We start from the raw sequence: 17,786 nt of genomic DNA, 5'->3' as shown, positions 1-17,786 counted from the left end.
TCCTCCTACACCGCCATCTTCCCTCTCTCCCTCTGCCTGGTTATTTTAAAATTAACTGTTGGATACTGTACACAAAAACTGTAGATACACAAAATACTTTGAATCTTAAAATAATGTTTTCTTTCTTTGATGAGAGTAATATATATTTGCCTCTAGGAAAGATGTGAGGAGAACTAGCATTTCTAGATGCCCTTTATCCAGTTAAGAGATTAAAATGTTTTAAAATGAGGATCTGTACTACTTTACCTTTGTTCCCAGGGTGTAGCTTTTCAGAGTCCTACCCGAAAGGCTGAGAGTTTTACCAAGTATGTCCTCCAATTTTTATCTCTTTAGCCAGTCCTGATTTCAATTTTTAATATCATAGGGCAGTGACTTTTATGAATGTTCCTTTCAGTTTTCTTTTTTTTTTTTTTTTTAAGATTTCGTTTTTAAGTAATCTCTACACCCAACATGGGCCTCAAACTCACAACCCCAAGATCAAGAGTTGTACATTCTACTAACTGAGCCATCCAGGTGCCCTTCTTTTCAGTTTTTCAACCTCTGCTGGAACTACATAGGAAAACCTAGTACCAAATGCTGAGCATATATCTCTTTGTTTCCTGTTTCTTTTTGTTTGTCACTGGTTTTGTTGCTCTCTAATTCCTTTAAATTCACAATTTTTTATGTTTTGCTAAGATTTTCTCCTCATTCTTAGAGGGAAGTAGTTTGGCATAATAGATTGAATAGGAAGCACTTGGTCACTTATCTGCTGAGACTTACTAGGGGTCAAATAATAGCCCTACCTCTTGATTTCCCTGTTTGTGGGGGAAAAAGTCTATAAGAATTTTAAGGCCAGCTAAGTTTGGTTGCATGAGGAAAGCAGGTATACGTAATTTACAGTGCTTTTAAGTAATATGTACCAAGAATCTTTTCAGGCTACTAGGATATATCTTTGAACAAGGACTTCAATGTTCTTTCTGAAAGTCATTGCCTTCTCAAAACTCAGTGAAAGGTGTCAGATCAAACACAAGGCATGAAGATAGTTAAGTAAAAGGAAAGAAGACAGCTCCTGAGCATGTAGACATGATTTACACAGGTTCCAGGGAGCATCTATACAATTAAATGAATAAATAAGCTCCAAGGATATAGAGAATCAGAAAAGTATTGAAGTTGACATTTCTAAATAGAAACTTATTTTCTAATAAACCTTTTCTTTGATGTGGAAGAACATATATTTATTCATTAATACAAATATTTTCTACTTTACAAGGTGGCTTCATGTCAAAAATTTAGAGAACCAAGCAAAGAGTGAGGAAAAAGGCGGCATCAGAACTACCATTTCATAGAGCTCTGTACTATATGGATCAGTTAGTTTGAATCCTTAGGTCCTCTGAGTGTACCTTATTTGTTTTTTTCTTTTTTATCTAAGGAAAAATATATAAAATATCTTAAGATATAGTGTCATAAAGATTTAAGTCTTACCACAAGTCATTTCACCTAGATGTTTTTGTCTCTCAACATTAATAGTCAAAGCTAGCATTTATTGAATGCCAAATGCTTATTTTTCGCCAGGCACTCTCTCTATATATTAATATGTTTAATCGTCTAGATGCCATTTTTTGTTCCATTTAAAGGCAAGGAACCAAAGTCTTATAAAGGTTAAATAATTTTCCCAGAGTTCATGTGTGTAGAGTTAGGACTTCATTCCAGATCTGTCTGATTCCCAACATCCTTACTCTTGATAGTACAGAATACTACTTCAACACTCATATACTAAGCATCTCTTTGTTGAGTGAATGCCACATGTAAGACAACTGTGTGTGACACATGACCATGCCTGCTCTCAGATAATACTTCCCTTACCTCTCAAATACATCCTGATTTAATGTTCTAACATCCCAGAGGGGAATTTTCTCTTCTAAAGTATGAGACTTAATGCTGCATAAACAATTTCATCACAAATGACATTAAAAAAGACATACCCCAACTGCCATCCTATGGAGAGCTCCACCATGTCATATATGTCCCTCCAGTCTCTGTCCTTGTGCTTGTGACAAGGAAGATGAAATGAGAGTAGTAAAAAGTTATGATTTTCTCCCTGATAAACATCATATAATTTCAACATACGTGTGTTGGGGATTTCATACTATTAATAAAACTTTACACCATACTACTTAATGCATATCTTCTTATCTTTGTTAATTGTATAAAAGTGTTTATTTCATTTTATACTAGCCTATTATTGAATATGATTGTCTACTGTCAGTGCACAATCAGAATAGATTCTTCAGTTGATAATGACAATGATAGCCATCCCTTAATAGTGACATTGGTTGGTATCTTAGTTAGTTAAGGTTTTTCTAAAGAATACCAAATACTGGGTGGTTTATAAACAACAGAAATTTATTTCTCATAGTTCTAGAGGGTGGAAGTCTGAGATCAGAGTGTCAATATGGTCAGGTTTTGGTGAGAGCCCTCCTCCAGGTTGCAGATGGCCATTTTTCTCATTGTATCCTCACATGATAGAAAAGGTGAGAGCTCTCTGGGGTCTCTTTTATAAGGATGCCAATCACATATATGAGGACTCTACCTTCATGACCTAATTACCTCCCAAACCCCTCATCTCCTTATATCATCATATTGGGGGGGATGATTTCAATATATGAATTTTGGAGGGACACAAACATTTAGTGCATAACAATTGGCTAGATGATGATGCTGGTAATGGGGAAGTAGTTATAAATTTTTATGGAGGAGAGAAGGTGGAATTTGGAAAAAAAACCACATCTGATCCATATAAAGCAAGTTTACCTTAATCTCCCTCTGTGGTGACAAGTATTAACTGTATGACTGAATAATAATTAATTAGAAAAAACAGTTTGCTAAAGCTAATTAATAGCTGAGACAGGCAAAATGAAGATGGAAAATCTTGAAAAGCATGCAAGAAACTAATATATTTTTCTTTTATTTTCTAGATAGCCCTTTAATGACAAGGGAACAAAAACTCCTCCTTCCATTCTGGTTTAGCTTACACTTAAACTAATCATATTCAATCAGTAGAGCTGTATTTCTAAATTCAGGGAAGGTGCTGACCCATCATGTTACCTAACATTCATCTACAGCTTTCTTTTTCTCAGTGTGGTTTATAATCAATATGCCCTACTGGAATCCATCTTCTGGGTTTTGCATTTAGCTTTGCCAAAGTAAAAGAAGTCTCAAGTAAGAGTTGGGGTAAGAGGCTCACAGCTCTCTGCCAAGCACAAACCTTTCTTCTGTAAGACTCTTGATATTATTGTCACTGGTATCCTCTCATCACTGAATGAGTCTCTTGCAATGGTTCAGGAAAAGAAGAATCCATTTTGGAATGGCTGTGACATTTATGTGTTAAAGAAAAGATGCCCACCATGATAAACCAGAATGTTATTCTCTTATTTACCTATTCTTGTGAGTTTATTTTATAGATTTTTCATAGCTAGGGCAAAGATATAAGAATTCTGCTCTCTTATGTCAAGTGAAGACACATTTCACCACTCTTTTATAAGTACTCACTGATAGTTTATAAAGCACTATAAAAATTAGTTAAGAGGATGGACTATAAATCAGTGAGTTCAAGCTTTAAAGCATGCCTTTCACTCTAACACACAGAAAAAAAAGAAATAATATTTTGAAACAAGGAAGAACCAGGCTTAGTGATACTCAGAAACAAAATTAACATTGTGTGTAACAGAAGCAATAAGAAGGTCCTGAAGCCACAGACATCCTAGGCTGTAGGTCCTGAAATCAGTAAAAGCTTGAGGGGTAAAACTGAAAACCAAAAAGATCCTTCAGGAAGTAAGGGTTCCAGGGTTCCCAGCCAAAAGAGCTTCCCTGCATTTGAAAGGATGCCGAAGAAAACTGTGATCTTCCCAAGGTAATAGTCTACACACAGACGTGTGCCAGTGGTGGTGGTGAAGTAAAAGCTGTCATACAGACAGGCCCTATGTAAGTCACTGTCAAGTGTAATGACTGAATCTGTGATTTTTCCAATATCCCCACAGGAAAAAAAAGGCTCAACACCTGATTCTGGACTAGTGATATTTGTCCAAGATGAAGGCAAATGTAAAAATGTTAGACAGGGAGGTAAGACTACTGAGAATTAGAAAAAATATACTTCACACCAGATTAATCTATCATTAAAATTCTAAATGCTAAGAAGGATATTTGGAAACAATCAGCTATTGAATTCATTCTTGAGCAATCAATAGAACTAATTGAAATTGATTAGAAAATGTTTCTGAGATCCTCAAAGATATACAGAGTAGGATAATATATATAAAACAAGTATTACAAAACAAAAACAGATATTAATCAAGAATAGTGGTTATGAATAATCAATTATAAATCTTGGAATTGAAAAATATAGTCAAATTAAACTAAAAAATTAAATGAGATAAACTTTACATTTGCCAAAATCAAAAACAGAATTTGTAAATTGGAGCATAGGAGGCAGCACAGAGATAAAGAGATGAAAGATATGGATGAAAAATAAAAATAGACATGTAGAATTGTGGTGGAATGCGTGTGTGTGTGTGTGTGTGTGTGTGTGTGTGTGTTTCTCAAAGTAGGAGAAATAGAAGGATTGGAAAACAAGAAATATTTGAGGAGATAATGACAAAAACTTTCCAGTATTTAGAAGGGTCAAATCTTTTGATGCATTAAAGAGACATCTAAGAAAATGAAAGATAAGAACACAGTCTTAAAAGTACCTTGAGAAAAAAACAAATTACCTAAAAAGGAGTAATAATTATACTAACAATGAAATTTTATCAGCAACTAACAATAATCAGGCTAGCAATGGAATTTTATTGGTGCCAGAGATCAATCTTCAAAGAAATAAAAACTTGTAAAATAGAATTTCATACTCAGCTAAACTATCATGCAAGAGTGAAGGTGAAATCAAGGTACAGTCAAATATACATAAACAATGAGACCTCTAGCACAGAACCTAGAAGGATATAATTTAGCAAGAAGAAATATAAACCAAGTAGGAAGCAGAGAGATACAAGGGGAAAAAAAGAATAAAGAAAAATCACCAAACTATTTTGGTAACTAGTGAGTAGAAAACTACCAACTGACTAAAACCAACAACTTTGTGGTAAAGATGAGAAGATCCAAAATTCTACATAATAATAAAAATATTACGGAAGTGGGGAAAGATCAAGAGATAATAAATGTGTGATGGGGTCCTCGTCTTATTCTTGAGGAGGACAAAGTTACTAAATTATTTCATTAGTGTTAGAAAAAGATATGATTTATTTCTTAACAATGTGAGGAGAGCTACTTAAATAAATAAGTTCTATAGCTTTCAAACGAATATAGGAAAAATGTATGAGAGGTAGTAGAGGTTGGAGGAGGGCTTGGAGAAAATTCATCAATCCAATACAAAGCAAAAAAAGAAATAAAGAAGAAAAAAACAGCATAGTATACAGGAAATGATAGGGTAGAAGTGAGTTCATATACATCAACAATCACAATAAATTTTTTAAAATCTTGGTATGGTAAGTTGAATAATGGGCCTTCAAAGATGTCCATGTCCTAACCTCTGATATCTATGAATATGTTGCCTCACATGACAAAAGGGACTTTTAGATGTGATTAACGATTTTGAAATATCCTCATATGAAATATCCTTATATGAAAGAGACAAGAGGGTCAGAGTCAGAGAGAGATATAGGGATGGAAACAGATGTCAGGGAGTAGAAAAGATGGTACACTGGTGGCTTTGAAGATGGAGGAAGAGGCCACAAGCCAAGGAATGCAGGTGGTCTCCAGAAGCTATAAAAGGCAAGGAATCAGATTCTTCTCCAGAATCTTAAAAAAGTACACAGTCTTTTATCAAAACATTTAGACTAATGTCTTCCAGAACTATAATAAATATATTACAGCAATAATATGAAACCAAGATACTTGTCAATTAAAAGACTGAGTCTATCAACAGATTTTTAAAAATGTAGTCACATGCTATTTAAAAGAGATTTTGTTAACGTACAAAACAAATTACACACACACACACACACACACACACACAAATATGAAAATAAAGGAATAGAAAGATATACCAGGCAAATGCTAACTATCAGGTAAAACATAATTTAAGTCAGAAAGTATATACAGGAATTAAGATGGACAATATATTATAAAAAAAGGAATAATATGCCAAGGAGAAATAAAGTCATGAACTTATATGCACCTACTAACATAGCCTTGAAATACATGGAGAAAAAATTGATGTAAGTACAAGGAGAAATGGAAAAGTGGAAGACTTAGATAAAATCTATAGGAAACTGTTATATCATACAGATAATTAGTAAGGCTGTAAAAGATTTAAACAATACACTCAATAAGCTTGATCTAATACAAACACACGGATAGATGATTAGTCTGTCACACTCAATCACTAGAGAGGCTATATTCTTTTTTAAGATCATATGAAATATTTATCAAAACCAACCATAGCACTGTATCCCAAAGCACAAATTCAAAGACTATGTGTCACACAAACCATGTGTTTCAATTTCATTACAGTTTAAAGTTATCTATTAAATTTCCATACAAAATGGAAATGTAAAAAATTAAAAATATACAACCATATATAACTCACATATTAAAAAGAAAATCACAGTAAAGTTTACCAAATATTTATAAAAAAGCATTGCAAATAAAGATGATTGCTATGGAGCTAAAGTGTTACATAAAGAGAATATTTATAAACTTTAAATACATGATTAAACTAATATTTAAAATATTGTTAAACATTCCAGTTTAAGGTACTTGAAGAAGAACAAAATAATTGTAAGGAATGTAGAAAAAAATGGTAAAACTAAGAGCAGAAATTAGTACATGGACATTTTTAAATCATAAAAACAGTGGAATAATTTTATGCCAATACATTTGCAAATTTAGATAAAATGAAAAATTTCTAGAAAAATTAAAATCTAAATAACCATTATAGAAAATAAATCATTAGTTGAAATTTCCTTACTATTTCTTGCATGCTAGTTAAAATTTCTTTACTACTTCTTTGTATAGATTATGTAAAGATCTTTTCAAAGATTCAAAAGAGGAAAAGCTAACTCATAGTGTAAGAATACAATATTGATACCACAACCAGAAAAACACAATGTAAAAAAAATTGTTAACAAAAAGATGCAAAAATCTAAATAATATGATAGCAATCATATCAGTAGTATACTCAAATAACATTATAACTGATTAGAGTCATCCCAAGAATGTAAAGGTGATTTACAACCAGAAAGTCTATTAACTTAATTCATTGTACTAACAGAAGAAGAAAATCATATCATTTGAATGGACACAGGAAACACATTAAGTTTTAGTACATGTTCATGATGTGAGAAGAGGGATAGATGGGAACTTCCTGAATGTGACATAGGTATTTATCAAAAATCCGTGGAAGATATTAGCTTAAAGTGAAACATTTGAAGCTTATTCATTAAAGTCAGGGATAAGACAGAGATGCTCACTCAAACTTACTTTACTTTTCAATATTACATTGAGGACCCTATCTAATGTGATAAGCCAAGAATAAGAAGCAAGGTGTAAGGACTGGAAAGGAAGTCTGCACATGAGGGTTTACCAACAATTAGAACTAATTCACAGATGTGTAGCAAGATTGAAGACTGATATAGATGGATATACATAATTCAACAGAGTTCCTATACATGGTTAACATCTAATTAGAAGGTACCATTCACAGGAAGAAACTCAGAAGAGATGACAAAGGATGAATAAGCCTTTACTAAAGGACATAAAAGGAACCCTAATAGATATCCAGACTAATTATAGCAGTATAGCTCTAGTGTTCATTTTATAGTCATGCAAATTTGGACAACTTATTCATCATCCCTGTGCCTCATACCCATGCAGTCAAGTCCTTGAGATTATATAAAATAATACACACGAAAAACTTAGAACAGTACTTGGTACATAATAATGTTAGCTATTACTGTTATCATTAAGCTCCACCATTTAAGACACCAGGGATATTGAATCGGGGATAGATAAATGGAATACAACAAAAAGCTATTTAAAAGCTGAGAAAAAGCTCATTCTCTCTTCTCTTCACACACACATTATGGGATATGGTATCTTTTTTTTAAGTTTATTTATTTATTTTGAGAGAGCCAGAGGGAGAGGGAGAGAGAGATCCCAAGTAGGCTCTGCACTGAAAGCACTGAACCCAATGTGGGGCTCAATCTCGTGAACCACAAGATCGTGACTTGAGCTGAATACAAGAGTTGGATGCTCAACCGACTGAGTCACCCAGGCGCCCCTGGGGTGTGATATCTTAATAATCATCTATCAAAAAGCCTTGGACAATTAGTCTGTCCATTAGAAATCTCTCTAGCACTAATTCCCTACTACATTAAGTTCCCCAAAGGAGGACGAAATTCTAGATCCATTATGACCTTCAGGTATTTCAGGATGGTGTAATATATAAGGTATATCTATAGATTTTAACAAACCAGTTGTCACAAGTTAAAAATAAGATCCCCAGGGATACCTGGGTGGCTCAGTTGGTTGAGCAGCTGACTCCTGATTTCAGTTCAAGTCATGATCCCAGGGTCGTGGGATTGAACCCTGTGTTGGGCTCTGTGCTGAGTGTGGAGCCTGCTTGAGATGCTCTCTCTCTCTCTCTCTCTCTCTCTCTCCCTCTGCCCTTCTCCCCAGCTTGTGCATGCTCACTCAGTCTATCTCTCTCAAAACAAACAAACAAACAAACAAACAAACAAACAAACAAACAGATAAACAAACAAGCTCTCCAGAATGGCTACAATTCCACTATGTCCTAAAATGGACAGGGTCCAGCACCAACAGTCTCCCTGGATATGAAATGCCTGCCAATCTCCTTCTGAGTTTTTCTATTTATTTTGCTAAAATAGGTCATAATTTTGTATTTAAACTCTCCCAAGAGCTATGGTAGTGAAGAACTTCTACACACATTTACATATGTGAACTGAATATTTTGCCACTTAGATGTTTTTTATGCCAATTTATTTAACCTGTCTGTGCCTCTGTTTCTACCTCCTTAAAATGGGCACTATAACATATTTCTCTCAGAGAGTTATGATAAGTGAAATACTGAACATAAAGTGGCAAATAGAACAAAATAAACATTAGTTATAATTAATTCCATCATACCATCATCATCATATGTCCAAGCCTGCTGCTAGGTGCTAGGAGTTCAAAGCGGAGACCCTTGTCATTTGCAGGAGACAAACAAGGAGCACACAAACAAGGAAATATAGAAAGGGCATCCCTACTTAACCAAGGGAATACCCCAGTGGCTTAGGGTCTGAAGGAGATGTGAAAGCCCAAAGATTCCCGGGATGCTGTATCACCGTGAATGGCTCTGGCAAGTGACCAACAAAATAAATGTTTAAAAGGAACCATGCTTGACTCAGGCATCAGAATTCTTGTTTCCTGGATCTTAGAAACTCTAAAGGTCTAACTAAAATGGTCTCTCCCACAGATCACAGAGGCCGAAGGCCCCCGCGAAATGCTTTAGCACCAGCTGAATCCCAAGGTGTCACTAACATCTGTATGCAAGTTCTCAAGTTAACAGTTCCCCTAGGTTGAACGGGTTCCAAATGTTTCCAGATAAGTGCTGAGCAATGCGCTTTCTCTGTCTAGCAAGGGGCACCCATGCAAAGAAGGACTCTCTATCTTCTAGCCCAGGGCTGAGGTCCTATCATATTCTTGCCCTCTTTTGTGCTGTCACCCAAGGAGTGCTGTGTGTATGAGCCGAGCCCATACACTCTTGCCCAAACAGCCTTCCTCTGCTCTGCTCTCACATTCTGATGTTTTTTAATCCTCCAAACTGGAGGTGACTTACTCTGTTGTTTTGAGACCTTCAGCTTAAATCCAAATAAATCAGCCACGGGGAACCTTTAGGGGAGTCTGGTATTTCCGGCATTCCAGAGCAAAGGAGACTTACTGCTCCAGGTCACAGAACAGTCTGCTTTTACTGATCAACTTTTTTGTTTTGTTTTTTTATACTTTACTGAAACAGAAAAAATAAAATCTTCACTGTCTTCACTCCCTATTATACTAAGAAATTTCAGGCTTTTTAATCATTTTTTTGGTACAGCATTTCTTTCTCTTTTTTTGTTAAATGTATGTTTGTTGTTTGTTTGTTTGTTTGTTTATTTATTTATTTATTTATTTAGAGAACAAGAGAGAGGGCAAGAGAGTAGGGAAGGGGCAGAGAGAGAGGGAGAAAGAATCTCAAGCAGGCTCCATTCTGTTAGCGCAGAGCCCGAAGCAGGGCTTGATCTCACAAAGTGTGAGATCACAAACTGAGCCGAAGTCAAGAAGTCAAGAGCCAGATGCTTGACCGACTGAGGTGCCCCCAGCATTTATTTCTGAGAAATTCAAGATCAATCTAAATGTCGTTTATCTTCCCAACAGAACGGTGAAGGTGGGCTTCCAGCTTCCCATCCCCTGACCCTCCAGCTGATAACAAGCATGCTTCTTGCCCAGGGAGAAGCTAATCACAGGGGTTGCCGAGATGTGCAGGCCATGCACAGGGCTGAGTGTGACAAAGGCTCAAGGCTGAGGTTAAATGGGTGCAGCATGTGGTGAGAGCAGCATGTGGTGAGAGCTGACATTCACCATTCACTGACAGCCAAAAGAGGAGAGATGATAACCCCTCCTGTCAGGGCATCCAGCGGGAAAAGAGAACTTTCAGACCTGAATTCATAGTAATAACAGAAGAAATGAAGAATGTTCCGTTGCTCTGCTTTTTTCTGAGTGAGAAATTAAATGCAACAAATATGTGATCACCGCTAACCTGGGTACTGAGCTCTAGGCTTAGATGGAGAAAAAATAACTATTAATTGAAACTTTTCCTAATGCCTGGGAATTTCTGTGAGAATGAATTTGCAGTTTCAGTACTGTACATCAAGTTGAAATTTCTTCCCACTGTAGTTAACTTTCAAGTTAGTGTCATTCAATTCCTATAATATTAACACATAGTGTTTATTGACTAGGATATCCCTCAAAACTCCAGCTGAAATATGAAAGGAGTTTAATCTTCACCCATGAGAATTACAGTTGAAGTACCTCTATGCTGCAAGGACAACCAACTCAATAAACACCAGTTTTCCAGAAAAGGATTGCAGGAAAAACACATTCTACAGCAGACCACTAATATCACACGTTCGGCTCCTTGGAACTGGAGCTTGCTGTTTTAAGATGATATTAAAGAATCAAAAGATGGAATCATGAAGCCTTCGTGGAAAAGAAAGAGTCTCATTTTAACAACCAGCCGGGTCATTCAATATGTAAAGTATATTAGTAAAAAACAACAGAACCTTGATGTGCTTTTTTGGTTCTTAAAATGTATCTAAGGGTAACATAAAAAGTGAAATCTGGACATATCTGAAAATGAGCAGGTTGGTGGTTGCTCCACTGGTACCTAAGCATTCTTGTCGTCTCTGTCCTTTTTCAGCTTCTGTAATCTGCCAGCACCCTCCTGAGCCACCTCTCATTGTCCTTGACAACTCGGCTGCCTCTCTGTCTCTCCACTGTGAACCCTGCATGTACACAACTACACGGAGAGCAGCACTTTCTGGGCAACACCCCATGTTTTCCAGCAAGCACATCAACTAACTCACTGGATAAAGACTAGCAAAGAGGTCTTTTCTGTAGGTTTTTAAAGTATCATTAAACATTATTCTCCACACAAGATCCATAAGGCACTGGGACAAGCATGGAGTTGTGTCCGAACCTCAGGCTAAAAAGAGCAGTGACTGCACAGGAAATGGCTGCCTTTATGAGGAGTAATGACAAATGATAATAAAAAGGAATAATGATCATGATAAATGAATGCTAATTGGGACCAATGACTCTGAGGAGCTGCCACATGTCAGCAGAAAACTGTGATCCTGTTCCTTCTAATAGTGACTTTGAGAAAATTAATAATTGATTTTTCAGAACTATCTGACACATGCTGAAACCAAGTGTTAGTGTTCATTCAAATGTCAATAATTTGGGGATAGGAGAAGGGCTGTGCTATTTAAAAAATTATATTTAAATCAAAAAATCTTCTAAAACCAAACATATTTTCAATTGCTGACTAGAAATCCCTACATTCTGCAAAAATTGGTATTATCTCTGTTTAAAAATGAGCTTATAGGAGGCTAGCAGATCTAAATATCATTATAAAATACAGAGACACAAGACAGACTCATTTCTAGGACTATTATATATCTATTTTTGTATTTATCTTTGTTTTGCTGTTTTCTTTAATTTCTACTTTCGGCGAATATTATCTTGCTGTATTTCAAACATCCTTATAAGCTATGTCAAAATACTGCTTTTTAAAAGGAAGAGAGAATAAGCATACTAACATATTTGTGGCCAAAATTGTTCAAATTCAAGATAAAAAGGCATTTTCAGTTACAGAGACATTTAAAAGGTGTTTTCTGGAGGTGAAAGGCTAAGCTTAGGTACAGTTCAGTGAGAAGATCTTTGAAGCATCTTCCCAAAACTAGAGTAGATATATTGATTACCAAACTATATACATATTGTGTTTCTTAGTCAACAAAAGGATTATAATAAAGAGCAAATGGGGATGAAAATGACATAATTTAATGCAATTGAACCATATACATCTCTAGTCCTGCTGATCCATTTCTTTCAAAGTCATATTGCAAAAATAGGACCACTGCCTATAAGATAGAGACAAAGCTGTAATTTCATCATATGATGGCCCAGCCATCTACTTACTCACCATGCGTGCCTGAAATAATGCGGGGATGAAGGACTGGTTAGATAGGTTGAGAATCCTCGAGGAGTCCTTCAGGACGTAGATATTGCCAAAATCAACTTGAGTGGGATGTACATAGATAACTGGGCCTTCTCCGATGCTCTTTAAGTGACATACCTGTGTTCCACACAAGAGAAGGAACATGAAGATAGCTGAAAACAGCTGGCTTCAAAGATCACTTGAAACAGAAGATTCTGGCCATCTCTTTTATAAAGAGCAGGGGCACAAAAGGGTGCTTATGAGATCTGTCATTCTTTATCCCTGTACTCTGTGGTCAGAGTGACCCAGAGATGGCCATGCTGGTCAGACCCGTGAATCCAGCCTGGAATTCCTCCCCAAGAAGGATGATTGGCTTCCCTGGTCAGCCCAAGTCGTACACTGTGGCGAAATGAGAAAAATGGTCCTCTACATGCCAGCCAGCACACCAGCCTCGAGAACACTCAGAGTGGGCTTAAGGACTGACACTTCAGAGTCAGAAGTGGCTGGATGGAGCCCCCATTCTATTGCTTACTAGTGGCACAACAGGACTGCCCATTGCACACAGCTGTGGAGGTTCGGGACTGAAATCCACCTTGCTCTGTTCCCCCAGCCCTGTGCCTTCATCCAGGCATTGTGTCTGCCTGAGGAAGGGGGACTTTCTTCTTTCATGAAGTGCCACCTGCTCAGCAAGCAACCTTTCCATGGGCTGCATCTGTGCAGGGAAGGTGGCTGGACCGGTGGCACCTTTTGGGTTGGGCTGACTCTGTGATGTTGCTTTCTAAGTCAGGTGGCTTATCTATGGCATCTTATGTGGAAGAGATAAAAGCAGAATATATTCTCCTCTCTAAGCATTCAGAATGTCTAGGGATTCATTGCCTGTTGGGGAACCTCCTTCAAGATTCAAGATTCACCCTTTGATTCAGCCCAGGCAGCAGACAGCTTTCCGTGTCTCCTTCTTCCCACACTTGGAGAGAGGTCACTTCTCAAAGCTTCAGTAGGTTAATTTGAGCTATGAGTCCAGTCAATATACAGGAAAGATCCAGTGAGCAGTGACTGAAACCACTCTCAGAGTCCACATGCAGCAAGCGAGTGATAGTCAGCTTTGTACCAGGAACAACTGAGGAGGATGTTAAACACACAGATCTGCTCTCCCCTCAGAGATTCTGATTTAATAGGACTGGAAAGGGGCCAGGCATGTCTGTGTGTGTGAGAAACTCCTGATAGGAGTTTAAGAAAAACTGCTATTGACAAGAAAATTCCATAAACATACATATATATGTATATGTAATACCATATATATGTGTGTGTGTGCATGTGTGTATATATATATATACACACACAAGGTATTATTCAGCCATAAAAAAGAATGAAATCTTACCATATGTGACAACATGGATGGATCTATTGCTGTAGACAAGAAAATTCCATATATATATATATATATATATATATATATATATATATATATATATAAAATACCATAAATGGAATACCATACATAGCCATAAAAAGGAATGCAATCTTGCCATTTGTGACAACATGGATGGATCTAGAGAGTATAATACTAAGCAAAATAAGTCAGTCAGTCAAAGACAAATACTATACAATTTCATTCATATGTGGATTTAAGAAATAAAAAAAAACAAAGGGAAAAGAAAGAGACAAACCAAAAAACAGACTCTTAACTATGGAGAAAAAACAGATGGTTACCAGAGGAGAGGTGGGGGGTGAGGGGAGAAATGGTGAAATAGGTGAAGGGATTAAGAGTGCACTTATGATGAGCAAGGAGTAATATATAGATTTGTTGAATCACTGCATTGTACACCTGAAACTCATATGACACTATATGTTAACTATATTGGAATTAAAATTTTTTTAATGAAAAAAATGTTAAATAAAATAAAACTTTTTTAAATAAAAAAATATTTAACACATAAAAAGTAAACTGTAGAAAAATTAAAAATTAAAAAATAAATAAAATAGAATGAATAAGGAATTAAAAAGAACAAATGCTATAAAACAGCACTACTTCTCAATGGATCTGAAGATAAGTTTCCGAAGTAACACAACACTAGTACTTTGCCACTGCAGAGTGAAAATATACAATTCTAGAATTGAGAGAAAGCAGAGGATATGCAGACATGGAATATGCAAAATATACAGCAATTTTAAACGTAAGTCTGAAAACTGGCTCTCACCATAGGGGGGTCCGGGCTCCCAAAGGTTGAGATGTAAACTATGGACCTATATTCCCCAGTGACCTGGGTCTCCAGGGCCAGAGGTATGTGAATGGTGCTGTGTGGGGGGATGACTCCACATGGGGTGGGACTGGAGAGTAACACGGCCGGCATGTCTTCATGTACCTGGTGGGAGAGACAAGCTGGAAGGATAAGCAAGCCCCTGGCAAGGCACAAAATAAATAGCATATTAGATTATTCTGAAACAGGTGTTGCCCCAAGTCCATGCAGGTTCTTTAGGAGGATGTCATCATTCAGGCAAGTAAATGGGGATCAGCACCTCAATTCTGCTAAAGGGAAGCAGGGTGTGCAGAAGGCCCCAATCCAAAGTGCACAACACAGCAAGATGCAGAAATTATCCACAGTGTGAATTAGTTCATGGGAACAGCTTCCCATGGCCAAATTCCTTCACCTGGCCCTCCACGTCCTCCACCACCTGGTCCCTTTATGCTCTGTCAACAGGGACTATCGGATTTTCCTGAACACATGATACTGCTTCCTACTTCCAACACTCTGGAATGCCCTCTCCCTTCAATGGACCTGCACATTTATCCTGAATACCCACAGGTATCCTTCGTGCTCTAGAGTAAGGGTGTTTCCTCTGTCCCTAGGGGGCATCCTACAGTCCTTCTCCATAGCATGTACTATCTGTGTCCATCTGTTCCATGGGCTGTCAACTTCCTGGGGCATGACCTGGGCCTCTGCTGGCGCGATTGCTGCCCAACACATATGCTCACTACATGTTTTTTAAATGGCAAAATAGGTAGGTGAATGAATGAATGTTATCCAGTGTTTACCAATGTATGTCCTTTAGAACCTTGCTCTGCAGCATATTACTAGCTTTTTTTTAAATGTTTTTATTTTATTTTATTATTTTATTTTTGAGACAGAGAGAGACAGAGCATGAGCAGGGGAGGGGCAGAGAGAGAGGGAGGCACAGAATCTGAAGCAGGCTCCAGGCTCTGAGTTGTCAGCACAGAGCCTGATGTGGGGCTCAAACTCACGGACTGTGAGATCGTGATGTGAACTGAAGTCGGACGCTTAACCCACTGAGCCACCCAGGCGCCCCTATATTACTCGCTTTTATGGAACAACAGCAACAAATAAAACTTTAGCTAGATGGGGGTGCTTGGGTGACTCAGTCGGTTGAGCATCTGACTCTTGATTTCAGTTCCGGTCACAATCTCATGGTCTGTGAGATCGAGCCCCATGTCAGTCTCTATGTTAGCAGCCAGAAGCCTGCTTGGGATTCTTCCTCTCTGTCCCTCCCCTGCTCACGTGTGTGGCTCTCTCTCTCTCAAAAATAAATAAATAAACATTAAAAAAATCTTTAAAAAAATCTCATGACCAAATAAGTTTGGGTAATTCTGGGAAACCTTAGCTGTTGGAGAAAGACAGAACATACAGATTTCACCTGTCCAGGGACCCCCATGGTCTTCGTACACCTGGGCTGGCCTAACATGGCCTAATCTAACGCATCTTGCCTACGTAGCAATGCTCTGCCCAGCCTTACTGGAACCTGAAGCAAAAGGGAAAATCAGCTGATTCTGCCTTTATCTATTATCTTGATCTTTTTTTATGAACTATTTTGCATTAATTTTGATTTTTAAAATGTGACATAAAAATGTGATTTATCTTGATTCCTAAGTTTTTTGGCTCCCCCCGCCAACCAAATTCTGTGCTCATGGCAAGTGCCTCACCCGTTTCCAAGCCCGCCTGTGCAGAAAAAGCTTCCTTATTACCCCAGATGTAAGTAAACTGTGCTCTAAGTTCTTGAGATGATCATACAATACTCAAGGCTAGCCTGTTCCATTGTTGATCGTCTAAAAGTTAGAAAAGTTGCCTCCCATCAACCCAACGCTTGGTTTCTGGTTTTGTCTCAGAGAAGCCCATACAATAGTTCTAATTTCCTCTTCTATATAATAGCCCTTTGAAGGGAAGGGTGGCTATTTCATCCTAGTTAAGGCTTTCCTGTTCCCAATTAAACACTGTGCTCCTCATATAACTTGGATTTCCAGATGATGTTGATTGCCATTCTGGTTACTTCACATGTGATTTTTTTTTCTCATGTTTCCATCAAAAAAATACAGTGTCAACATCTGAAGACAAAACCTGGCACTGCCTTGAGCAGTAGCTATCTCCTTCCTTTAGCTGATCAGTGTTTCTCTCATACACCCTAACCCGCCTTGGTTCTGAGGCCTCCATACTGGTCTTTGAACACATTTTGAAACTGTAGTCAGATAAAACCCCCATCTGACTTGTTTTTGGGATTTTTTTTTTTTTGGCATGAATTTTTATTAGAGTACTGTCCTTATAGAACAATAGAGTTTTAAACCCAAATGCATTCTTGGTAAATTGCATCCTATTAGTGACCTTCCATTACTTTAGTCTATGAAGATCTTTTTGACTCTTTAATCCATATGTGCTTAATTGCTCAGTGCCCCACCTAGCTGGGTGTAGTGGCATGTGGACAGATCCATTCATAAAACATTAGAAGGCAACTTCATTTTTTCTTTTTGTAGTGTCTCTAGCCTTCTAGTTCAACAAGTCCACTTATAAATACTGCATTACTGTACTTTAGCGATGCTGTTAAAGTCACAGCCATAGCCATAAATGAAAACTCTTAGCTCTGCCTCATTTCCCACGACTGATTAATTCATAGGCAATTATTTGTAGGTGAGACTTCTGCATGTTGGCTTAATTGACCCTTGCCTTTCTTTATCAAAGGCAATTTCCCTGGGAAATTAAGAACTGTTTAC

The 17,786-nt window shown here is 37.3% G+C and overlaps 1 protein-coding gene across 4 annotated transcripts in view; it reads right to left on the bottom strand.

The window, feature by feature from the left end:
• LOC121009765 (hydrocephalus-inducing protein homolog) overlaps nt 1-17,786 on the bottom strand; it is a 240,648-nt gene that overhangs the window by 196,800 nt on the left and 26,062 nt on the right. For all 4 annotated transcript variants that reach the window (XM_040443058.1, XM_040443059.1, XM_040443060.1 and 1 more), the window contains exons 7-8: nt 14,989-15,153; nt 12,776-12,928 (exon numbers count right to left, since the gene is read on the bottom strand). In XM_040443058.1, the coding sequence (XP_040298992.1) occupies nt 12,776-12,928; nt 14,989-15,153 (318 nt within the window). The remainder of the gene's footprint in view (nt 1-12,775; nt 12,929-14,988; nt 15,154-17,786) is intronic.

The sequence above is a fragment of the Herpailurus yagouaroundi genome, unplaced genomic scaffold, assembly GCF_014898765.1.
Source record: "Herpailurus yagouaroundi ecotype Mexico unplaced genomic scaffold, PumYag 190, whole genome shotgun sequence".
In the NCBI taxonomy this organism is placed as follows: Eukaryota; Metazoa; Chordata; class Mammalia; order Carnivora; family Felidae; genus Herpailurus; species Herpailurus yagouaroundi.
This window is presented reverse-complemented; position numbering and strand designations above follow the sequence as displayed.